The sequence below is a fragment of the Apodemus sylvaticus genome, chromosome 18 (genome assembly GCF_947179515.1).
Source record: "Apodemus sylvaticus chromosome 18, mApoSyl1.1, whole genome shotgun sequence".
Taxonomy (NCBI): domain Eukaryota; kingdom Metazoa; phylum Chordata; class Mammalia; order Rodentia; family Muridae; genus Apodemus; species Apodemus sylvaticus.
Genome location: NC_067489.1, coordinates 62,345,118 through 62,373,067, shown reverse-complemented (window position 1 = coordinate 62,373,067; position 27,950 = coordinate 62,345,118). Strand labels below are relative to the sequence as shown.

The 27,950-nt window shown below is 44.4% G+C and overlaps 1 protein-coding gene across 1 annotated transcript in view; it reads left to right on the top strand.

Annotated features, from left to right (window-relative positions):
- Klhl2 (kelch like family member 2) overlaps nt 1-27,950 on the top strand; it is a 117,004-nt gene that overhangs the window by 70,576 nt on the left and 18,478 nt on the right. Inside the window, exons 5-8 of the mRNA XM_052162702.1 lie at nt 452-614; nt 20,439-20,548; nt 25,072-25,188; nt 26,463-26,612. Coding sequence (XP_052018662.1) covers nt 452-614; nt 20,439-20,548; nt 25,072-25,188; nt 26,463-26,612 — 540 coding nt within the window. The remainder of the gene's footprint in view (nt 1-451; nt 615-20,438; nt 20,549-25,071; nt 25,189-26,462; nt 26,613-27,950) is intronic.

Sequence of the window (27,950 nt, the reverse complement as noted above, 5' to 3'; positions counted from 1 at the left end):
CCTAATAATTTGTGTTGTAAGAATTAGAGGAGGGCTGGAGAGATGGGTCAGCATGTAAAGATGCTTGCCTGGCCAGCCAGGCTGCCGGATTCCATCCCTGGAATCCATACAAAGGCCGTGGCACACACGAGCCTCACGCATACCACACGTGCACACTCCCAAGTACAAACTTAAAAATTCAAGTGAGCGGTCTGTGTTTATACAATGAACCATTCAGAGAATCTGTGTGACGTCCGTACGTGACTGGGGAGACCTGTGAAAGACTGTGGAAATTACGGAGAACGGGAAGACTCACCACCATTTTCGTGATAATTAATTTCACCCATTTGTGTGGAGTCTGCGGCTGTAGGTGTGAGCTGTCGTCTGTGGCTGGACCTACTGTGTGTAGATCTGACCAGGGGAGGGTGCCTGCCCATTGATGCCTAAGTGTCGTCTTCCTTGTGTGTTGCAGGTCCTTCTCCCGGCAGCCGGCCTGCTACAGTTACAGGATGTGAAGAAGACATGCTGTGAATTTTTAGAATCCCAGCTTCACCCTGTCAACTGCTTAGGGATCCGGGCTTTTGCTGATATGCATGCATGCACAGACCTCCTGAATAAGGCCAACACGTATGCAGGCAAGTGTACCAGGTCGTGACGGACCTTGAGACCGTGGGGAATCGAGGCTCTGAGATCTCCGTGGCTCCGTGGGGGACGGTGGAAAGTCAAGTCGGGCGTCTGGAGCTGGGTGTTTTAAAACGATGCTTAAAATTTCAGAATCATAGACCTGCAAAATTGAAACATAGACTTAAAATTCTGAATTTAGAAGCAGCTGTGGGGCAGGGGACGTAGGTGGTAAGACGCTTGCTCACTCAGTAGGTGTGGAGCCCAGGGTTCGATTCTCCAGCATTACATAAACTGGGACTGGGAATGGACATCTGTAACCCCGACACTTGCAAGGCTGTAGAGGGAGGATCACTAGTTAAAGGCCACTTTGTATGTATAGTCTGAGGCCTGCTTGGCATACTTGAGACCTAGTCTCAAAAAAAGAAAATAAAATTCAAGTTATTGGGGCTGAATGATAAAGTAGCTTCTTTATATAAATATTGGATCCCTAAGTATTCTTTGAAATGCATAAGCATAAAAGAGAATGTATGCATGTAGAATTAAATTAGTTTGCCTTTGTGATGTTTTGTACCTTTTCTACTGTATCCATGGAAACAATTTTAGGGCCTAAAAAAAATCTTCAAAGTAATGAAACCTTGGTGTGCGGGGATAGGCTGGAAAGGGGGGACTTAGATGCGGGGTGCCACGACCACCTCTGGGATCAGCAGAGGGACACCTGTGGCTGCTGGGTGGTCTGCTCAGACCAATCATCTGCATACAGAGAGGAGAGATTGGTGTTAGGCCTTTGGGCAGAGCTAAGGGTCACAGAGGGAGCCTGTGTTCTTTCTTTGAGTTTATAAACCTTTTAAAATGCATGTTAATGTGGCCATCAGGAAGCATCATATTGTTTTAGACCGTCTTTCTGGAAACGCGCCTGACAGAAACTGTAATTCACTGTACTCACAGCTTCCGCAGACTGGCCCCTCTTGTTTGTTTGAGATTGGGTCTGTCTTCAAACTGCAGCCACTCTCCTGCTGAGTGCTGGGCTTATGAGTGTTTGGCACCACTCCTAGGTGACAATGCCTTTCATTTATTTTGTTTTGCTGTGTGGTGTCTTGCCTGCACGTACTTCTGTGTACCGTACGCATGCAGTGCCAGTAAAGGCCGGCAGAAGACATCAGATGCCCTGGAACTGGAGTCACGATCAATCGCTTGTGAGCTGCAACCTGCAGCGTGTAGCGTGCATGCGTGTGTGCGTGCGTGCGTGCCTGCGTGCGTGCATGCGTGCGTGCTGGGAATCGCCCTGGAAGAACAGCTAATGTGACTTACAGCACGTCCACCTTTCTAGCCCCGCCCCCCTCTTTAGCCCCGCCCCCTCTTTCTCCAGGTATGGGGAACTGAACTCAAGACCTTGCGCTAGGCAAGTTGCCTCATCCGGTTATTTTCACTTGTCCTGAGGCGGTCTCACTGAGTCCAATATGGACACCTTGTGCCCCTGTAGCTCAAACCTGGATGTCCGGCTTAGGATGCTTCTGCCTCAGCTTCTACAGCAGCTGAGGTTGCAGGCAGGTGCTTGGTCACCATTGCTTTACCGACGACACCGCCTCCCCCCCTTAATTTAATGTCACCCAGACTCCCTTACCCCGCTCTACCACTACTTTTCAAAGCAGGCCCGACAGAGTAGAGTCATGTGGGGACACCTGCTGGCCTAACTGCTCTATAAAATCAGAGTTCCAGGAAGCTGATTTGGGGATAGGCTTTTAAAACCCATGTTTAAATAAATGGAAGATGGTCCCTAACAGACTGATGGCCAGGAAACCTTTTTCATAATGTGAATTCACCGATGCGTTCCTCATGCCAGTGGTGTTGGTCTCCAGCCAACTAGAGAATACTCCCTAGAAACGCAGCCTCCATTAGCTAGCTAGATGCGGTGCGTATGTTTTAAGTGATTTACATTAGGACTGCTGGGGCAGGGTTTGTTTTTTTTTTTTAATGTGTATAAAGCGATCATTACTTACCGTGTCTCCCCCGAGTTGCTTCTTGTTGACACTGCGCTTGATAAATGTTGGTTCTTAACATGGAGGAGGAAAACAAAGGGGGAGTAAAGTAAGATGAATGCAAAAGATAAAAAATGGGGTAGAGACAGAGCCTGTGCTGCACTGGAGCGGCTGTGCCTTCTCCGAGGGTGGAGGCCAGCGCCCCGTTAGCCTTGCTCTCGGGAGGCTAGTGAGTTTTGTATGTCTTCTTATTGAAAGTCATAGATTTCTTTTGGCATACTATGGAATCTGAAAAATGTTCTCTCAGACTTGAAACATCTGTGTCTTTACTCTGTAGAGTCCTTCACGATAGTATAGTTTTTTTTTTTTTAATTTTTGTATAGGAAAAAAATTTTCTGTAAAAGTACACAGAAGCCCCAGCTCTTCATTTTCAGTGTGCTATATTTTAATTTCCCAGTCTAGTCTTAAATACTATGTTGCTTTTATGTTTGCCTCTGAAGTTTATATTTGCTTGAGTATTTTAGGTTTATAGGTAACATTTTAAAACATCTGTTACTATGAAAAGATACAAATATACAAAAAAAAAAAAAAAAAAAAAGAACAGTGCTTATAATCCAACCGGAAAAGCTCTCAACTCATAGCGAATCTTTCAGCTGTAATCTTATTTTCTCTCCTTTTATGCAAACTCTGTAGAGAGGTTTCTACACATAGAAAGTCAGGTTGTTTTGAAATAGTTATCATAGTTTATCCTTAACTACGTAGGGAAGTTCAAGGCCAGCCTTAACGCCACACAAGATCCTGTCTCAAAAGACAAGGAAAAGAAAGGGGTAAGTGGTGAGATGGTTCAGTGGGTAAGGGCACTCACCATCATGGCTGACGGGATCTAAGCCCCATGTGATAGACGTCGAGAGTTGACTTCCCCAAGCTGTCCTCTGATGTCCATGTGTGTGCTACGACACCCCATCCAATCAATCAATCAATCAATCAATATTTTTAAAAGAGGTTACAGTAAAACCCACTAATTGATATAATTGATAAGGATTAATCATAATAATAAAAAATTTAAGCGAGGAATTTACCATGACCTCCAACTACCCGCACATGGTGTTCTTACTCAGATTGTGTCGGCTAGGGGCGGTTTTCTCTTGCTTTTTAGTTGTTATGTATATTTTAAACATTTCCCAAATCAATGAGACCTTTTTTTTCTTAAAGCTGCTTTTGAAAGCAAGTCAGAGATACAAAGAAGCTAAAAATGCTTCTTTGGACTTGAAACATTTGGACTAAGCTCATCAGCTTAGATGCATTTTAATAATTTTAGTGAAAAAGACACTTTAGAAATTGGATTTTAATTATAAGTTGAACTTTTTAAAGCCCTTCTTGCCTGCCTGTAGTTGAATTTCGTGATTTCACACAAAAACAAGGGGAGAAAGTCTTGGAGTCCTCATCACATATACACCCCGCCTGGCTCACCACTCTGAAGGCAAGCAAGTACTTGGTTCCACTTGTAACTGAACCTGGGAGGGGAGGGGCAGGGGAGGGGACTGAAAGTGTCATTGTAGGTCTCCTGCCGCAGCGGCCACCATTCGCAGGCTGGGGCACACTCAGCAGTGCTGCCCGTCCGTCCGTGCTCCTTCGCCCCAGAGGCAGTGCTCCCCCTTCCCCAGGCATCGTGTCAGCGCCTCCCCATGCCTCCACTAGGCCTGGCTGATGGCTATTGTTTGAGATGTCTCAATGTTTTATATGCATTTCACATTGTCTTAAAGTGGCATTGGTCTACGACTGCATGTCACAGGCAGAGGTCTGTGAGGCCACTCGCTCCAGCTCATTGGGAAGTAAGTCATTCAACCTCTTGACCATTGCTCTGTCTTATCACCAACTTTGGTTCTGCACCCTGTCAGAAGGAGAAGGGTGAGTACTAGAAATGGCGGTGACGGCCCTACTGTCTCTCTTGCATTTTCTTTGCAGCACATGTTCCCCTCGTGCCTATGTGGATGATCTATTTCTTCCATACTTTGTCGCTGAGTGTACTGTTGGCACAGCTGAGGCCCCTCTTCATGGTCTCTACAGTCCCATCTTTCCTGCGTGAATTGGCTTTCTTTCCTCAGACTCCCCTTTCAGCACATTACAGGCCGTGTGATACTCGGGGCATTGGCGCCGACCAGCTTTCTCCTCTTTTCCCTCATATGTCTTCAGAAGTCTGTCATCACTGATCCCATTTTCCCTGTAAGACTCATGAATGCTGAGCTTACACTGATGATGTAGTTCAGAATCGGCCTCTGTTCTGGGTCCACTCCTGCCCAGGCTGCTGTGGGTGGTGATAGCAATAGGTTCCATGTGTTTTGCTCCTGCTCAGAGCGCTCAGAAGGTAACTTGTATTTGAAGTATGCCTTTCTCTACATACAAGTGGCTCTCCCATTGCCTTTCTGTTTACTTTCTTCAAGACAAAGGTCTCTCTATGTAGACGAGGATGGGTCTCAAACTTGCAGCTGTCCTCCTGCCTCAGCTTCCCGAGGGCTGGAATTACAAGTATGCACCCCCAGACCTGACCAAAAGCAGTTCTACAAGATGTTATTCTACAAAAAGGTTAACTTAATTAAATTTTTTGCTTGACTCTCCCATAATTAGGCAAGCAGTCCCTGCTTGGTGTAAATGTGTGTCAGAATAAAGTATGATTCAAATGCTGCTCTCTCAGAAGAAACACCTTGCTGCGTAGGTGATTTAAATAATGGTGTCCGGCTTGCCTGTGTCATGTGGGTCCTGGAGCTGAGCTTGCGAGGGTCTGTGCAGTGTGCATTTATCAATATGGAAGTCTTCTGGAAAACACCGAACACTTAGCTGACACTTCTCAACCAAGTTCATTCGACTCTGAATGATGCTTCTTAAGAATCAAGAAAAAAAAAGAATCATTGTTAGCGTCCTTGCACCCTAGCTACGTTTTACTAAATCACACGCAAGCCCTGCTTTGCTGGCAGTTTTTCTAGCGGAGATGACTTAGCTGTTTTCAACCCTCTGTGTTATTGGAACTCGTGGCAGTAAGTGTGTGAGGGTTTTTTTTTCCTCCTAGAGAGTGAGAATCAAAGCCTCAGTGTTACCATGTGTAGGAACTGTGGCAGCTATGCAGTTATTTTATGAATTAGGAGTATGAAGATGAAGTAAGTACTTATTTTCCCCAGAATTCTCCGGCTAACAGACTGGGCTGTTTCTAGATCCAGGTGCTAGCAAATCCTCACGCACTTGCTGTCTTGCCTGCCTTATTTCCACGTATTGATAAGCTCGTGCCCATGGCTGGAGAGACACAAGAGGAAATATCGACTGCTTTAGTGAGGGCAAGCTCTCTCACATGCAGGCACTCAAGAAGATTGCATATACATGTTGTGTAATGTGTAGTGCAGTATATATATCTAATATGTATCATATACTAATGGCACGATCCATATGGTTGGGAATTTTCGCTCTGGCCATGATCTTATTGGCTCAGAGAGAGAAGGAAAAGCAGCTTCATTATTAGATGCCCATGGGCTTTATTCAGTGGCCGGGGTAAACTCTCCAGGCAGAGGAAATACTAGTGTCACAGTAAAGCTGTGTTTGAGTGAAAGGATCCGAAGTGATGGGCGACAGCTTACGTTGGTAGCAGAGTTAACGAACGAGGGCCCAGAACCCCAGAGTGACAACCAAAACCCAGAGCTTTAAGAAAACATAGCATTTTAAGAAATAATTTATTATTTTTTAAAAGTAGATGTCTTAGTCAGGGTTTCTATTCCTGCACAAACATCATGACCAAGAAGCAAGTTGGGGAGGAAAAGGTTTATTGAGCTTACACTTCCAAGTTGCAGTTTATCCCCAAAGGAAGTCAGGACTGGAACTCAAGCAGGCCAGGAAGCAGGAGCTGATGCAGAGGCCATGGAGGGATGTTCCTTACTGGCTTGCTCCCCTGGCTTGCTCAGCCTGCTCTCTTATAGAACTCAAGACTACCAGCCCAGGGATGGCACCACCCACAAGGGGCCCTCCCCACTTGATCACTAATTGAGAAAATGCCCCACAGCTGGATCTCATGGAGGCACTTCCCCAACTGAAGCTCCCTTCTCTGTGATAACTCCAGCCTGTGTCAAGTTGACACACAAAACTAGCGAGTACAGTAGATGTAGGTGCTTGTGTGCATGTGGGTGTGTGCACATGGCCGCAGGCGCCTCCAGAGGCCAGCAGGGCAGAGGCTTTTGGGGAACTGGAATGGGTGTTGGGAACCGAGCATGGGTCCCTGGAGGGGCAGCAGGTGTTCCTAACCACTGAGCATTCTCTCCAGTCCAAAACAAATTGTGCTTGAGCAAAGCAAGACTGTGAGGAGTAGCTCATAGTAGAGGAGCTCCAACTCCGAAGGACCTTGTGGGTGTTTGTCCTGCATTCGTGGTGGCTGCTTGAGTGTGCACGGTTACTGTTGTTGTACAGCGGCTGCCAGTTTTTCCTCTTCCCTCAGGAGGAATGTGAAGCATGTCTTCTTCCCTTTGTGATAGCTACTGTGTTAGTGTGCTTGAGTTAGTCGCATGGATCCGGTCATGTTTGGCCCTTAGTTGACAGTGTGTACTAAGCTCCAGTAATTTAACCGTGTCTACAGATGTGTTGAATGGTTACCTCTTTCTGTTCTGCCCACATCTGATCATAGCCATTGTGTCAAATCGGTTCTTCATTGCTGTGACAAAATACTTGAGAAGCTTTAAAGGAAGGCTTTGTTTTGGCTGAGAGTCAGAGGCCCATTGTCACCAGGCACATGTGTGCTGGACAAGGAAAGCTGCTCTTTATTTTAGACAAAAGCTGAGAGTCAGAGAGGAAGGGCCTCGGGACAAGATCACACCCTTTGGGGGCTGGAGAGATGTCTCAGTGTGGAGTACACTGTTCTTCCAGAGAGCCCATATTTAAAATCCAGAATTCACCTGGTGGTTCACACCCATTGCTACCTCCCTCCTCTGTCTTTCCTGGGCACCAGGAGTACATGTACATAAACATACGTGTAGGCAAAACAGACAACCCCCTCCGCAGGACCTCTTTCCTCCAGCTAAACCCTGCATCCTGAGGGTACTTTGCACTGATACAAATAATCCATTTATGACGTTAGCACCGCCATCGTCTATTCTTGTCTCAACAGCATCCTCAGAAGCAGAAACTTTATCACATGAGCTTTTAAGAACAAGTTTAGGTAGAAACTGTAACAATTGTAAAATCCAAGTTTCATGTTCCAAGAAAGGCTGGTAATTGAGGCCTAAACTCATAGCCATTGTAGCACTGAAGACCTCTGGCCTATTGTACAGGGAGATCCCCCAAATTGGGAAACCTTAGACCAAGGAAAGAACATTTGGGAAAATGCAGCACTCTCTGTGAGCTTTTGAAGAGGTTTGTAGGAGTTGCATTAACCTTGTTCTGTTGCACATGGCAGACAGAAGTAATGTTGGTGTTATAAGAGGCAGAAATATAGAATACCAAGAATTAATGGTTGAGGGTGGAGAAATCACTCAGCAGTTAAGAATGCTTGCTGTGCCCTTCCAAGGGCCCAGAGTCTGATTCCTCGCACCCATGTGGCTTAGCTCACAACTGCTTGTGTGTCTAGCCCCAGGGTATCTGACCGCCTCTTCCTGCCTCCACAGGCATCAGCACACATTTGGGCATGTTCACACACCTGCACATAAATAAAAATATGTTTGGCTGAGTATGGTAGTGTACACTTTTAATCCCAATATTTTGTAAGAAGAGGCAGGTTCGAGGCCTGGGAGTTCGAGGCCATCCTGGTCTACAATGACAATTTTTTAGGCAAGCCAGGGCTAGTTTTCATATCATCAAAGAGGAGAGAGCCTCAATTGAGAAAATGCCTCCTTAAGATCAGGCTGTAGGTAAGTCTGTAGGGCATTTTCTTAGTTAGTAACTGATTGGGGAAGCCCAGCGCATTGCAGATTGTACCATCTCTAGGCTGGTGGCCCTGGGTTTTATCGGAAAGTGGGCTGATCCAGTCATGTTGAACAAGCAGTAAGCAGCACCCCTCCACGGCCTCTGCATCAGCTCCTGCCTCCAGGTTTTTTTGCTTTGTGTGAGTTACTGACTGCCGTAGATGAACTAGGAAATGGAAGTATAACAAACTGCATCCTTTTCTCTGGCAGGTTGCATCGGTCACAGTGCTTCATCGCAGCAATAGGAATCCTAAGACGGGGTGGGGATGGGGGGTAATTGAAGGACTTGAGCGGTTAGCACCCAAGGTGTGTGTGTGTGTGTGTGTGTGTGTGTGTGTGTGACATGCCTGTCTTTGTTCATAGCCTAATAGTGATTGATTATGAAAAACTTGGAGATTATTTATATGTGTTAGTGCAACTTGTTTCTCAGAAATGGCTTTTTAAAAATTCCTTGTACCAGTCAACATTATGTTTCCTATAGCCCTGCTGAGGGAAAAAAAAAAAAATCAAGAACCAAAAAGATTTGTAAATTCAAGCTAGGAGCTGGAGAGAAGGTGGGATGGGAGAGACACGCTGGCTCGTTCATATATCTGCAGGAAGAGAAAGGTCTAGGATATGTTTTGCTGTGAGCTTGTGACATTACTGACCAGAGCCTTAGAAGATAGTTAAAGTGGGACATTTCATCACAATTAATAGTAAGGGGGGAGGCAGGGACGTGACCCGCCAGATAAATGTGACAGCCTGAGTGATCCCTGGGACACGTGTAGAGGTTGTAGAGAGAATTGGCTCCATAAAGTTGTGTGCTCAGTGGTGTGCACACATGCACACACACACACACACACAGTAATAATATTTTTTAAAAGAAAGAAAAGGGTAGTCAACTCATTTAGACTTAGCATCAGTGACATGAAGGGAACAGAGGATATTGAACAGCTGTCTGTGGTTTGATTTCCAGTTCTCTGCTGATGAGTTATGCTATTGGCTTTTTGTAATTTTATTGGATGTTTGTGTATGGTCTTTGGAAATGTCTATTAACCCTTATTTTTAAATCGTGTTATATGATGTTTAGGTTGTTGTTCCTAGATGCAGACTCATTGCATATGTGATTTGCACATACTGTTTCCCATTACTTGCAAGATTTTATTAGTTACGTTTATATCTTATGCATATTATCATATACATATGTCTCCCTTCTGTATGTTACTAGCATATATGCCATGTGTAACTTTGTAGCTAGCATGGTATATATACTGAGCTATGTCTTATATTGCCTTATTTAGTTGTATTTCCTAAGGCTGTTTTTATATTGTGAGCTTCCCTTTTAACATGTATAGAATATTCCATTGCATGGCTACAGTGCTTCCTGGTAAACTTTTAAATAATTATGTTCAAGTCTCCAGATTTGAGCCCAGTTCTGTCATCTTCCACATACACTGCCAGTGTTGTGTGGCAGTTGATAACTTGGAGAATGTCATTTCCCAAGTGGCCAACCAAGTATGTTTATGGGAGATTTGAGAGCTGCTCTCTGTAGAGCTTTCTGTGTGCCCTCTAACCTGCAGTGTGATACACACACACATGCATGCACGCACACACATACACACATGCATGAATGCATACACATATACTCACACACATGAACACACATTCACACACTAACAATACAGTCATATTCACATGCTCGAACACACACACATACATACTCACATACACTCACAACATACACACACAGGCTCACAGCAGAGGTGTGTAAGACATTTTGGGCTCCATGGTTTTGTGGATTGAAGCTGGAGAGGTTCAGTCGTATCATTTTTATTTTACTAGTAGTAGTTGTAATATGAGAGTCCTTCATGTCCTGAGCTAAGCACCAGACAAATCATTTGGATCAAGAACACGTAAAATAACAGATAGGCATCATTTAATATGTGAATTGTTTCTTGGTTATTTCGAGCTTCTGGGCTACATATCAAATGATGCCCACGAAGAAGGAAGGAGAGGCCCCTGGTCCTAGAAAGGCTCGATGCAGCAGTGTAGGGGAATACCAGGACAGGGAAGCAGGAGGGGGTTGATTGGGGAACAGAGGGAAGAGGAAGAGGGCTTATGGGACTTTCAGGGAAGGAGGATCCAGGAAAGGGGAAATATTTGAAATGTAAGTAAAGAATATATCTAATAAAAAATAAATCAAATATCTCAAAAAAAAAAAACAGACAATAACAGGAAAAAGACCTTCCTGTCTTCCTATGGTTTCTATTCAGATGTGTTTTTATATAATGGAATTGAGAAATTGCTACTATTAGATACATTGTATAGATAGATAGATAGATAGATAGATAGATAGATAGATAGATAGATATAGAGATGCATGCATGTCAGTGTAAATATATATGGCAAGAGGCTTGCTCTTTTGAGGTTTCACATAAACTTTAAGTGTGGTTTCATTTCAACCAAAGCTGAGAAAGCCAAGCAGTTCCCTCAGAGATGTTTTAGATGCTGCCTGGGCTTGCACAGCCCCTTTTGCCCTTATGTGTTTGATATCCCTTGTTTTTCTTTAACAAATATGAAATCAAACTTTTGTCCCTAGAAGTGGTAAGCTTGGCTTTATTTAAAATGTTCCCTTTGTTGTTGTTCTGCATGTGTGATGTCTGTAGGTAGGGGTGCGTGTGTGCCATGGTGTGCTTGTGGAGGTCAGAGGATGACTCTGGAATAGTTTCTCCCGTTCACATATGTGCAGGTTCTGGCAATTGGAAGCAGGCCTTCCGATTTGTGTAAGAACACCTTTACCCATAGAGCTACCCTCTGGCCCCTACCTCTGAATTTTATTTATTTGTGTGTGCACGTGTGTAAGTGTCTGTGCCCATGTCTGTGGGAGTGGGTGTGGGTATGGTGCATACGGACATTCGTGGTCACAGACAGCTTTGTGCCTCCTCTCTTGCGCCTTTGAAGAATCTGTCAGTGAACTCCGGGCTTTTATTTTCTTGGCTGGACAGGAAGCCTGCTAACCCCAGCAATCCACCTGCTTTCCCCCCTCCCCTTGAACCTGGGGTTAGGCATTCATACTCTGCATGGCTTGTTATGTGGGCCATTGGGCCTTGAGTTTTGTTCTCACTGTTGTACAGCAAGCACTCTTAACTGAAAAGCCCTCTCTCTAGCCTCTTGCTTCACTTTCAAAGAGATTATGCACAGGTGCTTTCACACAAATAGTTTTTTTCTCTTACCCCAAGATGTGTCCTACCTGTCCACAGGCTGTGTGCACCCAGGGATAACTATGGTGGAGTCCCAGCTCAAACATCATAAACTTACTTAAAACATGAGATTGTGTGTGCGCATGTATGATTTGTTAAGCATTTTACTCCTCTGTGAACTTTGTAGATACAACATCGTGTAGCAATGTCAAGAGGTTGGACACTCCTCAGGGATCCTGTGGCCCACACATGCATTGTGTAATATGGCTTACAAGTCCACATGGCTGTCTATGTGATTGTGTGACTGTATATGCAGTGTGTAACGATTCCTGATAATGGATCTTATCCGTCGTGGGACACTGGTCTGTTTTTCTCAGGATTCTAACTCGGAGGTTTGTTTTGTTTTATTATTAGGTTTTAGACAGGTTCTCAGGATGGTAGTCATGACATCATACTCACCATCCTCCTTCTACCGTCTTAGTGTCAGGATCGAATGTGCTTCTCAGCACGCCTGGCACAAGTTGAGCTGTCCCACTCCGCTTAAAGTTGGAGGATCACCACTGTGATCCTAGCAAATCCACTCATGAGTACACTGTCCAGACATGTTTTGCATCAGCCATTAATTGGGAATATTTCATCAATTTTCAGGTGTTGTGGTATATGCCAGGAATCCCAGAACATAGAGGGGTATAGAAAAGGAGACCCTGCCAGAGCCTTACATATACAGAGGCAGATGCTAGCAGCCAACCAATAGACTGGGTATGGGGTCCCCAATGGAGGAGTTGGAAGGTGGTCTGGAGGAGCTGAAGGGGTTTACAGCCCCATGGGAAGAACAACAATGTTGGCCACCCAGACGCCCCAGGACTCTCAGGGACTAAACCATCAACTAAGGGGTACACATGGTTCTAGCCAAAAATGTGGCAGAGGAATGCCTTGTCAGGCATCAGTGGGAGGAGTGGTCCTTGGTCCTGTGAAGGCTCTATAGATGCCCCAACAAAGGGGAATGGGGGTGGATGGGAGTGGGTCAGGTGGAGGGGCAAATACTTGGAGGCAGGGGGTGGGAGGAGAGGTTCTGGGTTTTCAGGGAGGGGGGAAACTGGGAAAGGTTTTAGCATTTGAAATGTAAATGAAGATTATATTCAATTAAAAAAAGAAAGAAAGAAAACCATGGTGGCTTATTTCAAGGTCGTCCTTGGCTGTGTAGTGGGTCTGAGGTGAGACCCTGCCTCAAACAAACACAGAGCAAAGAGGCGTCCCATCACCAAGCAGTTAATGGTGGACTCCTTTATTTCCAGTTTCCAGCAGTGCTTAGCAGAAGGTCATTCCAAGAACTTGTTCTTCATCAAACATTACTATACACAGGTTGTAAAAGACAAAAAGAGAGACAGAGCCAGGCCTAGTGGCTAGTGTAGGCCCCAGCACCCAGCAGGCTAAGGCCATTGGTTCCTGTGAGTTCGAGGCAGCCTGGGCTATGAGAGACAGTCTCAGTTGAGACAGTCTCTCAAAAAAACAAACAAAGTTGATGGAAGGAGGAAGGGGAGAAGGAAGGGAGGAGGCTAGACCCAAGTGTCACGAGCACATAGCTGGCCCAGCAGAAAGCCACTGTGGGCTGGGTCAGGGATGGTGGCCCTAGGATATGCAGGAGCCACATTGCTCTGTGTGGTCGAGTCAGCTCACATAAACTGGTTTGTAGGTCAGTGTGCAGAACCATGTTGTGCTGATAACATCAGTAACTAATAGGATAACTTCTAATTTATATAATTGCTGAGGTGTTGTTTTTGTTCTTTTTAACTTACCAAGATTGTTTTTGAGTGAGTACATATTTTTCTTGCTCATGAAGCAGACATAAGGAAAAAAATGTATGTGTGTGTGTGTGTGTGTGTATGAGTGTGTGTGTGTGACTGCTGGTGAACTTTTTTCCTATTTGAGAACAAGGAGTCTAGCAATCTCTTACTTTGATTCAGTTTTAAGCTTGTGGAAGAAACTTAGCAAAAAGTGGTTGTAGACATAACTTGTAGAAGAATATTGTGTGAGTTTGTTGTGAATTTGGTAGCTGCTGTCTATTTTTCTATTCGAATTTGCACATAAATATTTTTCAACATGTATACCCTTTTTCCATATTTTCCACTAAGTGAATTTGCTAGTCAGTGTTCCAGAACTTTCGGTATAAAGAATCTCATTATCGGGGCTGGAGATGTGAGGGTACTTGCCTAGCTTGCAGGAAGCCCGCCCTGTGCCTGCACCACTGGGGACAGGGGTGGTGGTGGGATGGTGCAGTGGGGGGGATGGGGATGGGAGGTGGGGGTGGTGTTGGGAGTGGTGGGGGGGGGTTGGATGCGGATGGTACATGCCTGCAGTCTGAAGTAGAAGGGGTAGGGCCTAGTGGTCTAAAACCTGAAGGTCATTTGTGACTGTCTATCAAGTTCTAGGACAGGAAGCAGGATACATGAGAACCTGCCTCAAAAATTTAAAAGGGAGAAGTGCCATCTTGCTTTAAAACTGTTTTATGTATGTCAGTGTTTTGTCTGCATACATGTGTCTGTACCTCATCGATGCAGCACCCATGGAGGCCAGAAGCACAAATGATATTTCCGTGAACTAGAGTTAGAAACAGCGGTGTGCCACCATGGGCTGAGGAGCCAAAGCCGGGTCCTCCGCCAGCGGGTCCAGGGCTCTGGGTCTCTGAGCCATCCCTTCAGCCCCCGTTAATGCTCTTTTGACAGAGTCTTGCCATGTTGCCTAGGGTTCTGTGGAACCCATTGTGGCCTTGGGTTCTTCACACAACTGTCTCAGCCCCTCAAGTGTGTGCCACCACACCAGCTGGTTCCTCTTTCCTCTGTTCTGTTCCTTTTTGACATTTCCTTATCTATTTTGCATGAGGTGGAGACATATCACAGCAAGAGTGTGAGATCGGAGGACAGCTTGTGGGCAGTGAGCTCTCAAATATGTGCAAGCTTGTGCACACACACACACACACACACACTCAGCTCAGCAGGCTGGATAGCAAAAGCCTTTCTCCCTGTGCTGCCTGTATTTACCCTTTATTAAGTCCCACTATGAATATGTCTTTCTTAATATTCAAGAAAGTATCTTCGTTGCTGCTGCTTTGTGGTTTATGTTTTATTTCTCCCTGCACCGTGAGACTGTAGCTCAGGCCGGCCTGGGACCCACAGAGATTGTCCTGCCTCACTCAGTCTTTAAATGCTTGGATTGTAGGTGCAAGCCTTATACCTGGCTAAGGAGAAACTGATGTCCAGTGAGATGGCTTAGCAGGCAAGGATGCTGACCCCAGTCTCATCCCTTGTACCCACACATGAAAGGGCAGAAGCAACTCATGCAAGTTCATAGCCCCTCAGCTGCACACTTTCGTGTGTGGACACACACACAATGCATGTACACACCATATGTACACCCACATACATATCATATATACACATAGCATACATTCATATGCCACACACACACACACACATGCACACACATACATACACACACACTTATACATGCACGAGCACACACACACAATTTTTTTTTTTTTTTGGATTTGGTTTTTTCGAGACAGGGTTTCTCTGTGTAGCCCTGGCTGTCTTGGAACTCACTCTGTAGACCAGGCTGGCCTCGAACTCAGAAATCCGCCTGCCTCTGCCTCCCAGAGTGCTGGGATTACAGGCGTGCACCACCAGCATATTTTTTTTTAAAAAGAAAAACCTTCAGATTGATTGATTGATTGATTGATTGATTGCATGTCTGGTGAGGTCAGAGAACTGGAGGATGGTGTTTTTAGATATAGAAGAGATCCTGGTCTATTCTTGAACCCCAGACCCCACTGCGTGAGTGTTCCATACAACCATTTCCTAAACCAAGACACCTACCTACCCACCATTACAGGATACCTCTTGATTCTCATTTTTTTATTTTTCCAATTCTGATTTGATACTTTTTTTTTTTTTTTGCAGTTAACTTTTGGTCAACTTCAAACTTAACCACAGATTCATCATTCACTTTGTTTATTAATACATTCTTTTAAACATGATTTTAGTTTTAGAAAAATTTTAGGTTTATGGAAAATACTAGAACAAAATACATTTACCATATATTTCCTTAGTTCCTCTGTTCCACTTGGTTTCCCCTGTTATAAACACCTCAGGATACTTCTTACAACTGACAGGCCAGTATGGACATTATTTAAAGTCTGTAGTCTGTCATGCTAAAGTGGACAGAGAAAAATCTGTAGGGCCTCAGCTGTACACAAAGAACTATAGGCAACCTAGGAAAGCCAGGAACAGGAGTGGTGGCCTTCCCCAGGGAAGAGCACATCGATTGATTGTGCATTGTCAATAGTCAGTCCAGAAGATGTATATGCAAGTAGCATTATGGACCAAATAGATAATATTCCAGAATACACAAATATATGTGTATGCAGTAACAGCTAACGAGAGCAGAGGCTGTGAATTTGAAGGACAGTGGAGAGAGATATCTGGGAGAGTCTGGAGAGAGGAAAGGGAAGGGGGGAAATAAAAAAAAAAATGTCTGTAGTGCATGCTAGTGTTCATTCTTTGTGTTGTACATCCTGTAGGTTCTGACAACTGTGGAACACACATACCTACCCACCCTTACAGCAGAGTTGCCCTGTCCTGAAAATCTTTCATTCACCGCCACTGTTCCTGTGTCATGGGCACTACTGATCTCTTACTCTGTCTCCACTTTTACCATTTCTAGAGGATCTTCTTGTAATTGTACAGCTTTCCAGCCGTTCAGATTGTCTTCCTTTGCTTAGTAACACACACTTAAGAGTCTTTTTATTTTCTTTTGGTTTGCTAGCTGAGTGGTAGTCTTTTGAATAAGCCAGGCCTGGTGACGCATGCCTGTGATTGCAGCTATGTGGGAATTGCAATCTCAAGACTAGCCTGGGCTACAAAGTGAATTCAGGGCCATTCTGGGCAACTTAGTGAGAGACTGTCTCAAAATAAAAAAAGTGGAAAGAGGGTGGGGCTATGGCTCAGTAGTGCTTGCCTGCATGAGCCCGGCCCTTAGTTCAGTACCCACCCCAAACACTAATTGTGTTATACAGTTTTAGCTGTAGTTAGTGTACCCAAGGTGTCCCTGGTTACCTCAGAGGGGTTTTGTTGTTGTTGTTGTTGTTGGTTTTTTTTTTTTTTTTTTTTTTTGCTTATTTTTTTGCAGTTGTAAATAAGTATGTCCACACAAAATTTGTGAGGATGAAACTCCTGGTGAGTTCACTTGGAATATAAAAAGAAAAAAAAAAAACAACTGAAACAATCTCCTATGTTGCTGAAGAAAGAAAAGGTTGGATGGGTGAGCGTGCGTGTGTGTGTGTGTGTGTGTGTGTGTGTGTGTGTGTGCACATGAGCATGCATGCGTGTGTGGAGCCTCATCTGTTATTCTTCAGGTGCCCTGGATCTCCTCTTGTCTCCATTTCTCTAGCTCTAGGAATCACAGCTCACACCACCCCTGACTTTCCTTTTCCCCCATGGCTTCTGGGGGATTGAACTCATGTTTAAGTCTTTATCAACTGAGCTCTCTCTCTCTGTCTGTCTGTCTGTCTGTCTGTCTGTCTGTCTGTGGGTTTTTACTAGGAAAGCGAACATTATGTAAGTAGTTTGGCAGGAGGGCAGCATCTTGCAAGGTCTGTCCTGTTCTCTCTGCCCTAACTGGCCGCCTGCCATGGTTTGTAGGTAAGAGTTAGGATCTTGTAGTTCAGTCTGGGTCATGTAGTTCCGAGTTGGGCTTGGTTTGGCGAAGACATTGTAGCTTGAGTGGTTTTCCCCTGAGCCACCTTGGTTTCATTTTGGTTCACTGTGATAGAAATGGCTCCATTTTGTGTAATGCACTTTTTATAACTGCTGTGAATCTTCTTTTTTTTTTTAAGTTTAAAAATTTTAATCAGCGAACAATGTAGCCCATTCTGTTGTCATTCTCGTGGGTCTAGCTCCGCCAGACTCCTCCCGCTGCCGCCACCTTTGCCCGTTTCTCTCCCCAACGCTGCTGTATCCATCTACCTGGAGGACACCCACCTCTTCCAGTGTCATAGCACATGTGTTTAATTACTCTCCCTTCTGCCTCGTTCCTGGCCCCTTGCAGTTTATTGCTGTTTACTCGTATTGTGTGTGTGTGTGTGCGCGCGCGCGCGCGCGCGTGTGTGTGTGTGTGTGTGTGTGTAAAAATTGGAAGCAATGATCTGCATATGAGAGAGGACACACACTATTTGTCTTTCTGATCCTGGGTTATTGCACTTAATAGAGTGCGACAATTTCACTTTTCTTTATGGCTAAATACAAAGGTGTAGGGAAAAGGAGCCCTCGTTCACTGTTAGTGGGCCTATTTACTAGCAGCCACTGTGCAGAGAGTATAGGGGCTTCTCAGGAAGCTGCTAATAGATCTACCGCAGGCCCGCTATACCAACCACTCCTGGGTGTGTTCTCAAAGACTCCATACCTTACCAGAGGTGCTGCTCGTCTGTTTAACGCTGCTCTTTTCATAATAGCCAGGAAAGGAATCAGCCTAGATACCCATCAGCAGGTGAATTATAACTATTGGAAATGTGGTTCGTATACACAGTGGAAGTTTATTCAGCTGCTATAAATCACTGTGCCATGGTACCTATGGAGGCCAGAGGAGTCAGTTCCCTCCTTCTACCTTATATTTGAGGCAAGATGTTCTGTTCTGCTGGATGCCTGCTTCAGCTAGCTGGTCCGGGAGCCTTTGGGTGACTCTCCTGTCTCCACTTCCCATGGTGTTCTGCTGTCACAGATGTGGGTTCTGGAGACCAATGTCTGACTTCAGACTTGAGTGACCAAGGCATGATGTCCTATGGGTTTGTTTTTGGGGTTTCCTTTTCCCTTTCTGAAGGCAGAGTAACAAGAGTTTCTGTCACCTGTTTTTCATGTTGACAGTGTTTTGGGGTTTTTGTTTGGAGACCAGGTCTCACTATGTAGCCTCTGTGGCCTGAATTTCAGTTGTTCTAACAGATGTGTGGTTCTGTAGGATGCTGTAGTTCGTGATGGGGCAAGATGATAGGTGTCTTTTGATGTGCTTGTTTTCCACCCTTATGTAATCTTTGAGGACGTACTTATTCATATCTCTTGCCCATTTGAAAAATGAGACATTTTTTCTTGTTGAGTTTTAAGAGTTCCATGTTTTACATAACAGCCTTTTGTAAGATAAATGTTTTATAGAATTTTCTCTTGAAAATTATGGCATCTTTTTATTTCATAACACAGTTGTTCAGGGTTAACGATTTAGCATCAGTGAAGTCCAGAGCACTGATTGTTTATTTCATCCATCTTGCTTCCTGAGCTGTGTAAGGGAAGTCATCACAGGGCTGGAATGCTTTACATTTTTCTCCTGACATTTTGAGCTTCTAAGGCAGTTGTGTGATCCGTTTTGGGTTAATTTTTTTTTTCATTTACAAAGGAAATTCTGTCTTCATGTTTATTTCAGTGTGATATCTTGCTTGCCTAACACAGACACTGACTTTGAAAAGAACTGTGTCTGTTGGATTTTTGTAAATGCAATCATTTTGTAATTACCCCACGAGCTGCTCATTATGTTTGAAGTCATCTGGCGAGCAGCCTTTTATAAAGTGAATAGGTATTCAGGAGGTTTGTGAAAGTACACATTTTATTTTTTAAATTTTCTAAAGAGGACGCTAATAATTTTCTTTAGGGTATCTTGAAATACGTACTGAAAGGAACCTTTTATTTCACCATAGAAAAGTCTTTCAAACACACTGTTGGAGTACAGGCAACTGTGAAGGCCAAGTAGGAGATCATGTACAGACTTTCTAGCACACATTTAGAATTTGGAGGTCATAGGACTGACTAACAGGCCCTGTTAGAGTTCTCCGCCTCCTCCTCCACACATAGTTCCTTATGCTTTGTAAAACATTATCATACCATTATGTTAGGTAGCTTTCTGAGCCTCTACAGGTGTGGAAGCCATGGTTTAGGGGATTATATAATCACCCCATATCATACAAGCCAGCACATGGTAGAGCTGAGATTCAAACTTGGTATGCCTAAGTGCAAAGACCGGTCCACAGTCTTCTATTTCTAGCTCACACTTTGTGAGCGAGAGGTAGACTTGCAGAAAAAGTTGTTTTGTACTGGATACATCCTTGATAAGCTTTTAAATCATTAATTGTGTTATAAAGTCATGCCATTATGTTGCTCCCTGACACCCTCAAAAATAAACATAATCAAGGAGAGGATTTGAGTGGATTTTACCCATTTCCTGGGAAAGACTTGAGGTATAAAATCAATCATTTTGTTCCCAAATAAATTACTTATATAGAATTTGGATCTATTGTAAGCCTTTGCTTTTGTTTCATTGTATGAGCTAATTTTTTAAATGTTGCCCATTTAATCATATTGAACAGTATTTAAGGCTTTTTGTTTAGTTTTCAGTTTTCTCCTATTGTAATCTTCTAATGTTTTACATACTACATTCAAGGATGTGGATTTACCCCACCATATGCTTTATGTGACTGAAGGTTTTATAGATCTAAATATAGAATGTGCCCTGCTACAACATAGCTGTTTGATGTGTAAGCCCTAATGCATCGCGGTTCTGTCCAGTGAGCGTCCATGAGGGCAGCCTTGGTATTGATCGGTTCTTGCCCAGAAGAGATGCCATTGGTTTCCTTCCTTTTGGGTCAATTAAGAGATGTTTCCTGTTGCCTTGTGTGACGGTAGAATGATTGATGACTTCTCTCTCTGGCTCTCCAACAGAACAACATTTTGCAGATGTCGTGCTTAGTGAAGAGTTTCTCAACCTCGGCATCGAGCAAGTGTGCAGCTTAATCTCAAGTGATAAACTCACCATTTCCTCAGAGGAGAAGGCAAGTGACACCTTTTCTTTCCCTTTGCCTCTTCTCTTTTCTTCTTCTCTTCCCTGCATCCTCTTCTCTCCACTTCCTTCTGTGGTGCTGGGGAGTTTCCTGAATTTCTTTTTCTTTGGGGGCGGTGGTGGGGTGTCAGGGAACGTGTGTAGATCAGAGGACATGGAGTTGTCATTGAGTTAGCGTCTCTCACTGGCCTGGAATTCTCCAGTAGGCTGGGCCGGCCGGCTGACCAGGGATCTCCATCTGCTGAGATTACAATGACGTGCCACCATGTCTGACTATTTTGACCTGGGTTCCAAGGATCCAAGTCTGGTCCTGGTGCTTGCAAAGAGTACATGACTGTATATACATGACTATATATGCATGGCTGATATATACATGACTGATAATATACATGACTGTATATATACATGACTATATATATACATGACTATATATATATATATATACACATGACTGTATATATATATACATGACTGTATATACACGACTGTATATATACACACACGACTGTATATACATGACTGATATACACATGACTATATGTATACATGACTGTATATATACATGACTATATATACATGACTATATATATATACATGACTGTATATACACGACTGTATATATACACACGACTGTATATACATGACTATATGTATACATGACTGTATATACATAACTGATATATTTCCCCAGCCCAGTATTTCCTTACTTTATTTCATTTTTTTCATAAGTTGTACTCCTGTGTAAATAGAAGTCTCACAGATCTAGAGGAAATGTATTTGACCCCTACAGCAAAAGCTTGTACACATCAAAGTCTATGAACCAAGTACCTTTGGGAGACTGGGTTCTTTCTACAGCTGGACACCTATTAGTATTTGACACAAATAACAAAAACTCATTAGCTTTCCTGTCTTGAGAGTTACAAGATCTTTCCTTAGATTTTTAGAAATTATTATTTTTATGTATGTATATGTGTGTCTATGTGAATGAATGCTATGTGTGTGTACAGAGGGAGACCAGAAGTGGGAGTTGGATCCCCTGAGCTGACGTTATAGGGAGTTGTCCACCTAAGTTGGTGCTAGGAACTGGTCTCAGATCTTCTATGACAAAAACTGCTCCCGACTGCAGAGCCCCTTCTCTAGTCCCTAAGAGAACTCTCTCACTGCACTGAGTTCAGTAGTTCTAGGTTGACCGCCATTGAATGTTATCATCCTTTTATGTCAGTATGCCTGCCTCCCTCCCTCCCTCCCTCCCTCCCTCCCTCCCTCCCTCCCTCCCTCTTTCCCTCCCTCCCTCCGTTCCTCCCTCCACACACTTACTTTATCTGACGACACATTCCTGAACCTTTCCTATGGTTGAAGACACAAGCTTCTCCCAGCTGTTTTCTCTGGGCAGTTTATAGCTCATGGGAATTGGGAGCCAGATGCTTACAGAGCTGGGTGTGATGGGATGCAGCTCGAGTCCCCGCATTTGGGAGCAGAGGCAGGAGGATCTTTGTGGGTTCAAAGCCAGCCTGGTCTGCCTAGCCCCAGCACAGTCATGGCCACCTGGCTGTCGAGAGACCCAGTCTTAAATCAACAAAACCAAGCAGCAATGAATAGAAGCTCACAGGAATGGTACCTGTAATTCGAATTTAAAGTTGTAGAGGCTCTGGTTCTACTTCTTGAGTTCTCATGTGAGAATAAAAAGAAGCATTCTCTCTGTAACTTACAACGTGACAAAAACATGCAGAACTGTGACATGTACAGTCTTAGCTGTTTACAGAAGGGTGACACTCCTGCCGATGTAATAGATGAGGACCAACCATACCCATCACTGTCTCAGGGCCCTGGATTTGAGACTCACCAAGTAGACTCCTCTAGTTACAGACTGGTGGGCATGGGACACTGTAGGAGCGGTTTGTTTTGGGCCGAGAGGTGGTACTTCAACTTGGTTTACATATAGGATCCACACCTTTAAAACTGAGCTAGAGTTCATTGGAGAAATTGAAATGGATTGGGATGGGAAAAGCCTTTCAGGGCACACAGCAGAAGACACAGATGTAAAGGCTGCGAGTTGCCCAGGAGTGGCTGGAGTTAGACATGTCGGCGAGAGTAGTAGGGAACCAAGTGGGAAGAGAACACCAGGGACATCTCCAGCTGCATTAAACACCTTGACCTTGAAGAGCTGCTTCCAGGCTTTAATCAGGAGATGGATGCCATTAGAGAAAGATCATGAGGACTGCTTTGGTTTTGTTCTGATACCTAGTGAGCCACCCTGGAATGTAATGGGTGTACAATTTATCATGTGTACAGTTCAGTGGTTGAACTCCATGGAAGATATAGCCGGGCAGCCTGTTTTTGTGCCATAGCACCCAAGGCTTCATTCAGACGGGTCCAGATGACGGTGTCTAGCCTGATTCTATTGGAGCAGAGATGCAGGGCTTCCCTTCTTCATCATGTAGTGTCCTGTGAGTCTGGAACATCTAGAGTAACTCCTTCATAGACATGTCAGGCTTGGAGATCTTCTCCAAACCCCTGTCTGTCTTCTTCCTCTTTTGTCACTTGCTGGAGGTTTCCATGATGTGGTCATCATTGCAGGTAACCATACTTCTTATGTGACAGACATGGCGGCAATTCAAGGCGCCAAGGTGAAAGTTGCTTGCCTCTTCTGATCCTCCCACCTTCAGAAGTCAGAGTGGCTTCTTCTGTCCATGCTCTGTTTGTTGTTGACTTAGGGACGGTTTAGATGAATTGTGGAACGTTATTGAACAATGGTGTGAGTCCTCGGAGACAGGACTTAGGGAGGGAGCAGCTTTCGAGCTAGCTTTCATGGTGGTGGTGAGCTGGAGCCCTCCTGTGGCATGCAGTCCACATAGGAGAACCGGACGTAGGGCAGTGGAAGCAGGGATGTGGAGAGGCTGGCAGAATAGAGCTGCGGCGGATAGAATCCATAGACTGCCAGCTCCTCACTCTATCGTTGGCACCTGGCGTACAGAAGAACGTAATAAGTCCTGTCGACAGGATAAATTAAAGGTGATAATTAGAATGCACGCTATTTTTAGTTTCGTGCTGTATCAAAATAACCTGTTTTTGTTTCCAGTAACCCATTTGCATATTGCCATACCTTTATTGCCTCGACCTTTTAAAGATTATCTGGAAGTGTCTCCATCAGTCTGGGAGCAGGTTAGGGTAGAAAGACACTGCCTCTTTCTTAGCGTATCAGTTTTCTTGGAGGAATATGTTGTATGGTGATATTCTTTCTGTTAAGTTTGTAAAGATGTTCAGAATGCGACATTTAAACGTGCTCTGCTGGGATAAAGGAGGGTTAACCCATTTTGTAGGCCACTGATTTATAAGTATATTATCCAAAATTTGTTCGTAAAACTAAAGAGAATTTCAAAGATGGGTTATTTTATAAGGGTGCATTTCTTTGTTAGTTCTGTGTTGCTATGACCACAACACTTGACAGAAACAACATAAAGGAGAAAAGATTTGTTTCAGATAATGGCTTCAGAGCAATCAGGTTCTCATGACGGGAGAACATGGTGGAGCAACAATTTCCTGTCACGGAGGCTAGGAAGCAGAGAAAAGGAGACACTGGCACCCTGCTGGATTTCTCTTTACTGCAGCTGGGTCCCTAGTCTATGCAAAGGCATCACCTGCATGTAAGATGGGTGCTTCCCCCTATACTCAGGTTGGCTTGTTGTTGTTGTTGTTGTTGTTGTTTGTCTGTTTGTGAAAACACCTTCATAGGCACACCCAGGAAAGATTCTAAAGCCAGACACATATACGGTGATTAATCAGTACATGATTCCGTGGTTTGAATAACTATGGCCCCCATAGACCTGTGTATTTGAATACTTGCTCCCCAGTTGTTGGAAACATCTGGGGACGACTAGGAGGTGTGGCCTTGTTAGAGGAGGCGTGTCCCTGGAGGTGGGCTTTGAGGCTTCAAGAGCCATTCCCAGTTAGTCCTCTCTGCCTCTTGCTTAGGGATGGAGATGTGATCTCTTGACTGACGACTGCTCCAGCACCATGCCTCCTTGGCCTGCCTGCTGCCATGCACCCTGAACCCTAACCCTCTGGAGCAGTGAGCCTCAAGCTAAATGTTTGCCTCGGCCGTGGTGTTTTGTCATGGCAGTAGAAAAGAAACTAAGGCACATGGTTTGGGGTGTCCCTGTGCTTTTTTATCGTGGGCGGTTTATTCTAAAGGAGCGTAAGTCTGTAATGAGAACTGAGTGCACAGCCAGGGCAGTTGTGGGTATCACTGCTACCATCCAAGTTCAGTAAGATTTATGACGAGCTCAGTGAAATGCTTAGGAAATACAAAATGAAAAGCCAAGGTACTTCTTGGAGTACTTACTAAACTTCATATAGCAAAAGGAAGAGAGGAGAGTGGAGTTAAATACCTTTGTGTGTTGCAAGTCAGGTTTGCTCCATAGAGTTTGGTGTTAGCCATGCTGTCTGATCAGTGTGTTCCTAGACGTACGGAACACATCCGTTTGGCATAGGGCTCATTTCCCTTTCTCCTCTAAGGTATTTGAAGCAGTGATAGCCTGGGTAAATCACGATAAGGACGTCAGGCAGGAGTTCATGGCTCGGCTCATGGAACACGTGCGGCTGCCTCTGCTTCCGCGGGAGTACTTGGTGCAGGTAAGTGCACATAGGCGTCATAGGGATGTGCACAGCCTCTGCTTGTCCGCCTGCCGGCGCGCGTGCAAACCCATCCCAGTGCGAGGGGCTGCAGGAGACAGGTCGCTGGGTGTAGGAACAAGGACCGTTAAGGCACCTGGCACTGTGGCAGCTGTCCTCAGCTCCCTAAGCCCATCTCTGTTCCTAGACGTTGGCTTCCACCCCTGTCGGATTCAGCAAAGTACTAGAGCTTCCTGAGATAGCATTTGTGCCCCTCTGAATGTATGTAAATAAATGTGCCTGAGTTTACCTCCCACTAACATCTTCCTTTCTTCCTTCCTGTTATACAACGGGAAAGGACTTGAGATCTGACCCAATTGCTATTTAATTCTACCTCATCATTTCACTGGGACATCTATGGTTTCCTTATTTCTAAGGTGAAGAAAAGCAGGGTATTTGAAGTAAACGGGAATGAATGGTTCTTAGTTATCCTTAGAGTATTTCAAATTTACTCTCTGTTGTTTATTAACAATCTTTCAGGACCATCTCAGCATTAGTTTCTGACACTGAAACCATTTATAAGGAGACATTTTTGATTAGCAGATTAGGTTTCAGCATGTTAAGGTTTATTGGAACCTCATTATTTAGCATGGTCTATATGGTCTCTGGATATTATAGTATTTAAAAAGGAAAAAGAACAGAATATTCAGTACCAAGGTCAAACATTGCCAGGGTTAAAAAAAAAATTACATAGGTATAATGTTTTAAAGTGTTTGGGTCTCTCCATTTACCCTTCTGTGTTGGAAGAGAGGATGGTGAACTCATAGCCTTACCTGGTTCATCACCAAGCTCATCAGCCTAGTTAAGACCCAGATATCAGAAACTCTGAATAGCCCAGGTCATATTCTCTGTGTCTACACAATCACTTAGGTTAGTGGGGACATCGTGGAGGTGTCCCCACCATTGGGAACAAGGTGAAGTCCCCAAATCCCATGCCTCACCGTTCCCCCAAGTTTCCCTTTTTGTTTTTTTGTTTTTTTTTCCCTTTCTTGTCAACTGTTTGGATTCTTTAAATGTAAGGAATGGGTGGACGTGACTGTTGTCCACAGAGTTCATTTTTCTCTTGAGATCGAAGTTCACAGCTTCATTGCTGTTTTTCTCTGTAGGCAGATGCGTGAGCAGAAGTTGGTATGGACAGGGTAGTTACTGCTGTATTTCTTTCCCCCGTTTCCGTAGCTGTCTTCTTCCTCACTGGCTGCTACCCCTCACAGGGCTTGTCTGTTCTCTTCCCACAGAGGGTTGAAGAGGAAGCGTTGGTGAAGAACAGCAGTGCATGCAAAGATTACCTCATTGAAGCCATGAAGTACCACTTACTGCCCACAGAGCAGCGCATGTTAATGAAGAGCGTGCGGACCCGGCTGAGGACACCCATGAACCTTCCCAAAGTAGGACCTATTGTTCACAGTTGTGCTTGCGCCATCTGAAGGCCCACAGTGAGCTGCTTATGTGTCTGGTCATCTGAATTTCCATGCTCTTATTCAGTTTTTCCTCAAGGGAGATGTGCCTAAGGATGCATGGTAGAGTTTGTGATCTAGTCTCCATTCGCTACATGTTGAGGATCGTGCCCAAGAATGCATCATAGAATATACGACTTAATTTCTCTTGCCCTCATGTTCAGACATGGATTGGTCAATTCATTTAACCTTTTATAAAACATTTTCCAATTATTTTTAAGATTGATTTTATGATTTTATTTGTGTGGCAGATGTGCAGACATGGAGGTCAGAAGGTGTATTAGTGTTCTTGGAGTTACATGCATTTGGGAGACAGCCAGGGTGGGCGCTGGGATCTGAATGGTGCACCTGTGAAAGGGCAGTAAGTGCTCTTAATTGCTGAGCTACCTTTCCAGGCTAATTTATTTAATCGTGTGTGTGTGTGTGTGTGTGTGTGTGTATGTCCTGGAACTGGTGTCACAGATGGTTATAAACTGCCATGCGAGTGCTGGGAACCTAACTTGGGGTTTCTAGAAAAGTATCTAGTGTTCTTACCCACTGAGTGATCGCCTGAGCCCAAAGTTATCATTTCATTCATATCCATTGGTCGTGTGTGTGTGTGTGTGTGTGTGTGTGTGTGTATGTACATGTATATGCATGTGCATGTGTGTGCACATGTGAATATCAGAGGATGACTCGGGAATTGTTCTCTTCTTTCCCTGTGGGGTCCTGGAGTTTGAACCCACATCATCAGACTTGGTGGCAAGCCCCTCTCCTTGCTCAGCCACCTCAACACCCCCCGCTTAACTTAAATACTTCATAAATATTTCATGTCTGTGAGGAGAAAAATAAAAGCCTTCTTAGCTCACGTTCTATCTTCTGGCATTTTTAGCTATACTGCAGAGAGGCCTTTCGAATAAAGATGAATTCAACTTAATTTCACCTATAATTTCCCAGGCTAAACATGGTACTTTTGCATCGCTAAGGGACTCTTGGTAAAATCCTGTCAAGTGTTTTATTTTCTCTTTGTACGGTGTAAGCCATCTCTTCAGTTAAGTTGTCTCCTGGGCCTCTTTGGTACAGCCTACCTTTTCCACGGTTACCGTCTTCCAGAGCTTTTCCATGCTTTAGCTTGTGATTGTGGTGTGTGTGTGTATTCAGGGAGGGTCTCTGGTGTTTAGCTTCCTTGGGGTTCCGTCGTGGAGGAGTCCCAAATGTAGCCAGCAGTTTGAGCACCGCCACAGCTTTGAGTGTGCACCTTTTATATGCGCCATCCCTTCTTGGATGTTT